The sequence below is a fragment of the Oncorhynchus masou genome, chromosome 17, assembly GCF_036934945.1.
Source record: "Oncorhynchus masou masou isolate Uvic2021 chromosome 17, UVic_Omas_1.1, whole genome shotgun sequence".
NCBI classification, from domain to species: domain Eukaryota; kingdom Metazoa; phylum Chordata; class Actinopteri; order Salmoniformes; family Salmonidae; genus Oncorhynchus; species Oncorhynchus masou.
In genome coordinates this window covers 38,657,469-38,665,355 of record NC_088228.1, presented here as the reverse complement: position 1 = coordinate 38,665,355, position 7,887 = coordinate 38,657,469, and the positions used below count along the sequence as shown (strand labels likewise).

The window sequence follows — 7,887 nt, the reverse complement described above, 5'->3', positions numbered from 1 at the left end:
TTTTACTACTCACATTAACATCTGCTAACCATGTGTATGTGACAAATACAATTTGATTTGATATATTACAAAGGTAAAAAGAAAATCCATACACGACAGAGAAAACTAACCTAATCCACCCAAATAAAAATAGTACATTGATAAAAACAAACTCCCACTTCTTCCTTCAAATCTCCATATGGCTTGTGACAATACTCCATGCAACTCCTCCGCCAAGAAATATTTCAATCCCAGGAACCGCACCCACAATAACATCTATTTTCCTGGACCTTCTCTCCACCACGGCAGTGCCATTCATCACCACAGCTATAAAGGCCACAATGTCCACCTTCTTAACCGTTGAAATATCTGGGTCCTGCTGGTGAAAGACAACCCCTGCAGTCTGCAGTGAAGGCTTATCCACCACCATGGACTCTTCTGCAACACCATTTGAACCCTCCACCCTTTTAAGAACCGCTGCATATGAAACACTCTGGACAGCCCTGATTTTGGCCACCTCATTCTCCTTCATCCTTGTCAGGCATTCCAAAGTAGTTGCTTCATGGTTCCCACAATTGCAACATGTCACATTTTCATCAACTAAAACATGACATCTTTTCCACAACTTGGACATCTTGGCATCAGTGGCGACCCGTCATCCAGGGCAGGTGGGGCAGCTCCACATTTGTAGAACAAATAAATAATAATATTTTTTGGGCTTGCCTGTTTTACATGTTATTTAGCATTAATACATGTCACATATCAGTTTGCAAACAATGTAAAATATATAGAATTCAGTTAATAAAGCTGCACACACACATGGTCTCTTTGTTTTCTTGAGTAAGACAGCTCCAAAATGCAGATGTTTCAGCCTAGCTCAGTGCTTTCTGTGGTGGTAGGGCGAGCCAGCAAAATCTGGAGCGTTACGCCGTGATTGGCTCAGTGTTGTGTCACTCATGGTGCTGCTGCTTGGCTTGCACATACAACTTCAGCACACACAACATTCTAGAATAGAATTGTGTTATTTGACATGCATCTTTTTTGACACGCAAAGACCTAAACGGTGTTCAATGTGCCTCAACCTAATTCATTTTGCCTACTGTTCTAACTTGGTGGTGCACATATAGCCTATAACCTGTTTTAGAGAAATGTAATCATTGAATATTGTAAGAGCTTCTCATTGTCTGTTTATATTGGGACAGCTATATGTAGGCCCTAACAGTTTGTGGGCATCGTTTGTCACCGTTATAGTGCAATTCATGTTTAGTCTTGTGGCTTTGCTGGCATGCATCCCACCTGATTTCTTTTGCCCCACCAAGATTTAAATGCTAAAATCGCCACTGCTTGGCATGTGTATGGGTCTGTTTCATTAACCACAATTATTTACTCCAGTTGTGCCCTATGTTCCATTGAGGCTCAAAGACAATTCAAAACACACGAATAAAGAAAAGAGTCAATGTATTACATTTGGAACGTAAAAACATAATATGCCATATCGTTCAATCCTGGCCTGACTGGGAAAACAGTAGTAAAAAGTAATAAAACCATTTCAGTGTTTACCATCACAGCAACAACAAAAAAATCTGCAGTCAGAGACACTTCCCCACCAAAAACAAACATTTAAATCACTATTCTTCAGTTATAAACAAAATACATGCTATCACACCATACCCTGCTAGATCACTATTCAGGTTGGCAAAACCAATTAAATTACAACAAAATGATTTTCCTGATTATAGGGACTCAAAGACGTGTGGGGCTGTAAACATGAAGTACACCTTGGGGAGATGGGACAGGGGAGCATAGGAGTTAATCTCAATTATATTTAATTGAATCCTCACATCCTCCCTCCTTGTCTCCTTCTCAAAGCACGGAGTAAATCTTACATTCCCCACCCTCGGATCTTCTCCAATGCATTTTGCGAAGGAGGCAAGTAGAGGATGCGAGGAATCAAGGAAATACAATTGACATACTCCCCAGGAATTGGACTACTGTGAGGTCATCCGAGAGGAATGAGACTGGCCGACTATCCGTCCTGCTGCTGGATGAAGGGGTTGGGGATGGCTTCCATGCCGTCCTGAGGACAGATGAGCACCACGGAAGTCCCTCTACAAACCACCAGGCCCAGCTGCCGGGTGTCCTCAGTCAACTTGAACTGGTCGTCAGGATCTGGAAACAACAGAAGGAAGTGACATAACAGGCCAGAGGTCATTGACAGTATGTGCAACTTCCCCATGAATGACCCAACACAACCTTCTTTATAAAATTGGCAACAGATGACCTTTTGGTTTCATTGTCATTTTTTTTTACTGAGGGGCAACATCACATACGTGTTCCATTTAAGTCTGTGGGCATCAGTCTCCTCAAAAACCCAGCAGTGCATTTTTACTTCTGTAGAAGTGATATGAGGTCATACAAGCAAGATTTAGTTTCTACTACATACCCCGCAAGTACTCGATGGTGCTGTCCAATACCAGGTTCAACAGGGGGTCAAACCCCTTCAGGACTCCACTGGCTGAGACAAATACATTTGGATTATTATCTTGAATGGAATCAAGGAGAAGAACACTAGAGAAGAGGATGAAGACTGTGGCCAGTCATGGAACAGCATTTCCACACAGGCAAAAGTTAAAAGTGTTCTGTTGTGAAAGCTGCATGTTTTCACAAAGTAATGAAGAGGACTAAGTAAATGTTATCTTCACTTTCTTTTCAATAGCTAGATCAAAAGGGAAAAACTGTGATATAGGCCTACCCTCTCGTCCTCCCTGAAACTTCACACGGATTTGTTTATCAATGTACTTTGACAGGTCAAAGATACTCTCTTTCTTCTTCTTCTCTCCTTCCTTGTTTCTGTCCTGGTTTCTGTCCTGAAAGGAAAACATTTAGTATATTTATTTAGCACGCTGCGATGAACCAATCCCGAATTTGAACCTCACGCTAACAAAGATTTCAACCCACTCCATCTCTCGCTAGTAGTGGTTAGAAGACTGTAACTAGATTGAAAGACACCTATTTTCAATTTGTAAGAACTATAGAACAGATAGTGGACGATATATTAGGTGGTTTAGGATAAGTTTATGCAGGGCCGTTTCCAGGCATAAGCGAAATAAACGGTCACTTAGGACCCCTGGCTGCTAGAAAAGAAACAAATGGCATTAAATTGTGATTGTGCCCACTCTGGTCTTGGCACGTGCACTCTAGCCAACAACTGGTGCACTATAGCCAACAACTGGCAGATACAGTACAGGTAGCCTAGTACATGATGGCATTATTATGGACATAAGAGCTCAGGGTGGGCGGGGTCAATCGGGGATCCCGAGTGGCGCAGCGGTGTAAGGCACTGCATCTCAGTGCTAGAGGTGTCACTACAGACACCCTGGCTGTATCACAAACGGCCGTGATTGGGAGTCCGACACAAAAATATCCCACCTTGTCTGGAGTGTTTTGTTGACACTTCTAAAGTTTACAGACAAATTAGCTATTTCCTTTAGGCCTGTCATGACATTTTTTTAATCCAACATGTACTTTACTCGCATAAAAAGGTTAGATGGAAACCTGGTTATTTTCTCTACGCCCCATGGCAAAAAGTGTACTATCGCAGGAAATGAATGTCAAGAAGGGGGCTGTCATGCCAAATAGTGACCCCTCTATGTCACAATGGGATTCGATGAGCTCTAGATTGTGTTGCTAAGTAAAAAATAAAATTGTGTTGCAAGGTCCGTTGCTAGAATTTGCAACGTTATGACCGGATTACGTACTGAACCAAAGCGTCCGTTGCTATGCTGGTTGCTTGGCTCCAATTTACCTCGTAGGTTGCGGGCAGTTCTAAATCTATTTCACCACATAAACGCTCGCACAGTCTGCTCAAAATTATTACCTCAGAATTGCCACGAAGTGGCAACCAAATCCAAAAAGGCTAGAGTTTATGTAAGAAATTATCCACTCTGCCATTTTTTTGCATCTACCCTTGGTACATGCAGTCTCCTGAGTTAGCCACTAATAGGAACTGCGCCTCCGTGTTTCAGGTTTATTGATAAATGCACAGAGTTTCTGGTTGTCCAGAGGTGTAGTCATTACGTCTTGCAACGGAAACCGTTGAAGAACCAAACGGAACGAGGGAACTGCATAATACATAATACACCCCAGTTTTTCTAAATTAATTTGGATGCTTGTACACTGAACAAAAATATAAACCCTACATTCAATAATGTCTAAGATTTTACTGAGTTGCAGTTCATATAATGAAATCAATTCATTGGGCCCTAATCTATGGATTTCACATGACTGGGATAACAGATACGCATCTGTTGGGTCAGAGATACCTTACAAAAAAGGTAGGGGCGTAGAGCCGAAAACCAGTCAGTATCTGGTGTGACCAACATTTGCCTCATGCAGCGCGACACATCTCCTTCGCATAGAGTTGATCAGGCGGTTGATTGTGGCATGTGGAATGTTGTCTCACTTCTCTTCAATGGCTGTGCAAAGTTGCTGGATATTGGCGGGAACTGGACCACACTGTCTTACACGTCGATTCAGAGCATCTCAAAACATGCTCAATGGGTGACATGTCTGATGACTATGCAGGCCATGGAAGAACCGGGACATTTTCAGCTTCCAGGAATTGTGTACAAATCCTTGCAACATGGGGCTGTGCATTAACATGATGGCGGCTACCAAGATCTCATCACAGTATTTCAGTATCTCTGTGCATTCAAATTGCCATCAATAAAATGCAATTATGTTCATTGTCCGTAGCTTATGCCTGCCCATACCATAACCCCACCATGGGGCACTTTGTTCAGCAAACCGCTCGCCTACACAGTGCCATACATGCCGTCTGCCCGGCACAGTTGAAACCGGGATTCATCCATGAAGAGCGCACTTCTCCAGCGTGACAATGGCCATCGAAGATGAGCATTTGCCCACTGAAGCTTAATTGCAGTCAGGTCAAGGATGACAGGGCATGCAGATGAGCTTCCCTGAGATGGTTTGTGCAAAACCACAGTTTCATTAGCGTTCCTAGTGGATGGCCTCGTACGATCCCGCAGGTGAATAAGTCGGATGTGGAGGTCCTGGGCTGGTGTAGTTACAGATGGTCTGTGGTTGTGAGGCCGGTTGGAGGTACTGCCAAATTCTCTAAAACGACATTGGTGGTCGGCTTATCAAATCAAATTGTATTTGTCACATGCGCCAAACCTTACCGTGAAATGCTTACTTACAAGACCTTAACCAACAACGCATTTTCAAGAAGAAAAAAAGAAATTGCAATAAAATAACAATAACGAGGCTATATACAGGGGATACCGTACAGGTTAATCGAGGTAATTTAGGTAACATGTACATGTAGGTAGGGGTAAAGTGACTATGCATAGATAATAAACAGTGAGTAGCTAGTACCGGGAGATAAAGTAACATTCAATTCTCTGGCAACAGCTGTTACCAATTGCACACTCCCTCAAAACCTGAGTCATCTGTGTCATTGTGGCCTTTTATTGTCCCCAGCACAAGGTGCAGCTGTGTAATTTTATTTTATTTGACCTTTATTTTACTAGGTAAGTCAGTTAAGAACAAATTCTTATTTGCCTAACCACTAGGCTACCCTGCCACCCCTAATGATCACGCTGTTTAATCAACTTCTTGATAATCCATCCACCTAACAGGTGTGGCATATCGTGGCAAAGGAGAAATGCTCCTTAACAGGCAGTGCTTGACTTGGGCAGGAGCTGTTTGAAGGCTGTACCGACACTTCACATTTTGGGGGAATTGCATACCGGCTCCCCTATAAAAAACTAAAATAGCCCATCACTGGCTCCAGATGCACACACCAAGGCAAAAAAGGTTGATCAAAGTGGAATCTTCATTGAATAGCAATGGAAAGTGGGTATTCATTTCTGGATTCCGCTTAGTTCAAGTTTATTTGCCTCTAATCTGTGAATCTGTGTGTGCCAGTGGGCTTTTTCGAGATTGCAGATTGAAAATGTGCCAGCCTGAATGGCATGATGCACTGTTCCAAATTGTCAAATAAGGGTTTGTATGGTCACGAAGTCATGGAAATTAGTTTCAGAATTGTTAATGTAATTCATGAACGCACACTTTAAAAATGATCAATCAATTAAACAACTACATATCAGCCAATATCGGAATGACCCTTCAGTGCAGGTCTATCGTGCTGAGTGTGCCAGTGCGAGTGGGCCGTTGCCCGAGGAGAGAGAGCGACATTTCAGAAGCAGGTATAAAATAACGACAGACTAACTAGATCACCAATTCAAAACATACCTAGCGAGACAACTGCTACTAGTTAACTGTAGCTAAGCATTCATTTCATTGTTGCCTTTCCACCGGCACTGTAGAGCCTAAATACATCTGCACATTTGGAAAGCTGGGATTCTCCTCTATTAAATATTAGCCATGTAATTGCGACAACGGTAGAATATTTTTAAGAGTAGCCTAATTGACAAATAACTTGCTGTGCATAGATCTCCCCAGAAACATTAATATTTCAGCCTTATAAACATGTCTAGTTAGATACCTTGCTTTGAAGTAGCCTACCGTATCCATTTGACCCCTGTTTAATTGAATGAGGGAATCATTGTATAAAGACAAAAGTATTTGGTTGAAATGTTGAAAAAGCCTGCACACCCAGGAGCTCTCCAGATGGAGGGTTGACCACATGTTAACAGCATGTGACTAATAGTGCAGCTCTACGTGGGGGACTAAGTGCCTTGATGAAGGGCACAACCACTGTAGAAGGTGGTATGTCTACATCACACAGAGCAGCTTTCCAGTGCCAATAATACTTACTTTTTCATGTAGGCTATAATAATAATGAACATTTGGTTAGAAGTCATGGAAAATTTGTAGAACCCATTAACAGTAAATAATCAGGTATGTCCAGCATAATGTAATTTGTGAATTTCAGTGAACATAGTCTAATGGACCGATTTGGAAAAAGACAGCTGCACTTCTTCCATCCCAAGTCAAGCACTGCTAACAGGGCTGTAAAACAATTGTGCACAAAATTTTAGAAAAACGATTTTTGAGCGTATATAACATTTCTGGGATATTTTATTTCAGCTCATGAAACATGGGACCAACACTTTACATGTTGCGTTAAAATGTTTGTTCAGTATAAAAGCCTACCAAATATTCCACAACCTCCTGCAGCCTGTATGAACTGCCCTGTTAGGTTTTTGTAGTAGACGGCCCATCATTCTCAGACAACTTGAGTTCATTTGATGATTATGTTTTTTTTTAATGTCTATACGGAATGTTCTTATGTAGTCTAACGTTGCACGTGTTGCTGGATATATTCTCGTCATCTGCAACGTCCCAATGGGGTTTCAAGAGATAACTTTTTGCTTAGTCGGTTTCATTGACAACACGATGCAATCTAATTAGCACGCTCCCAAATATGTCTACTCTGCCCTCACTTGCTAGTTACCAGAATACTGTTGCTGGATTGAAAGAGACACGTATTTTCAATCGCTAAGTAAATAATATACAATAGTCAATAAATAGTTTACGACGATTTTAAAAAAAGTTTACGGAAGATATGGTTGACTCACCGCCATTTTTAAACTGTTCCAGCTTCGCCTTTCGAACTCCAACCTTTGACCCGGAAGAAGCAAAATAATAAATTTTTGCTCAGCTGTTTTAAGTTGTTTCTATATACATTAAATCAAATTTAGCCTATTTTAGACCAATTTTAACTCCTCAATGTATTGTTAATCACAAGTTTAGCTAGCATGCTGACAGAAAACACCTGTATTTTATCAAAATAATTTCAATGGCATCGATGTAAACCAATCAAAATGTATGTACCTCGGCGCTGGATCAAAATCAACCAATGATAAACGCATTTGATAATATGGGCGGGAGCTGGCAAAACAGCTGGTGGCCGCACTGTGT

General features: G+C 41.6%; 1 protein-coding gene across 1 annotated transcript; it reads right to left on the bottom strand.

Moving 5' to 3' along the window:
• Nucleotides 1–1,420: 1,420 nt before the first annotated feature.
• LOC135559024 (U6 snRNA-associated Sm-like protein LSm7) lies at nt 1,421–7,649 on the bottom strand. The gene is made up of 4 exons (XM_064993336.1): nt 7,545–7,649; nt 2,732–2,846; nt 2,423–2,494; nt 1,421–2,148 (listed from the first exon to the last, which is right to left on the bottom strand). Exons 1-4 carry the CDS (start codon nt 7,548–7,550, stop codon nt 2,006–2,008), a joined length of 336 nt encoding a protein of 111 aa, XP_064849408.1. The 5' UTR covers nt 7,551–7,649; the 3' UTR covers nt 1,421–2,005.
• Between the last annotated feature and the right edge of the window lie 238 nt (nt 7,650–7,887).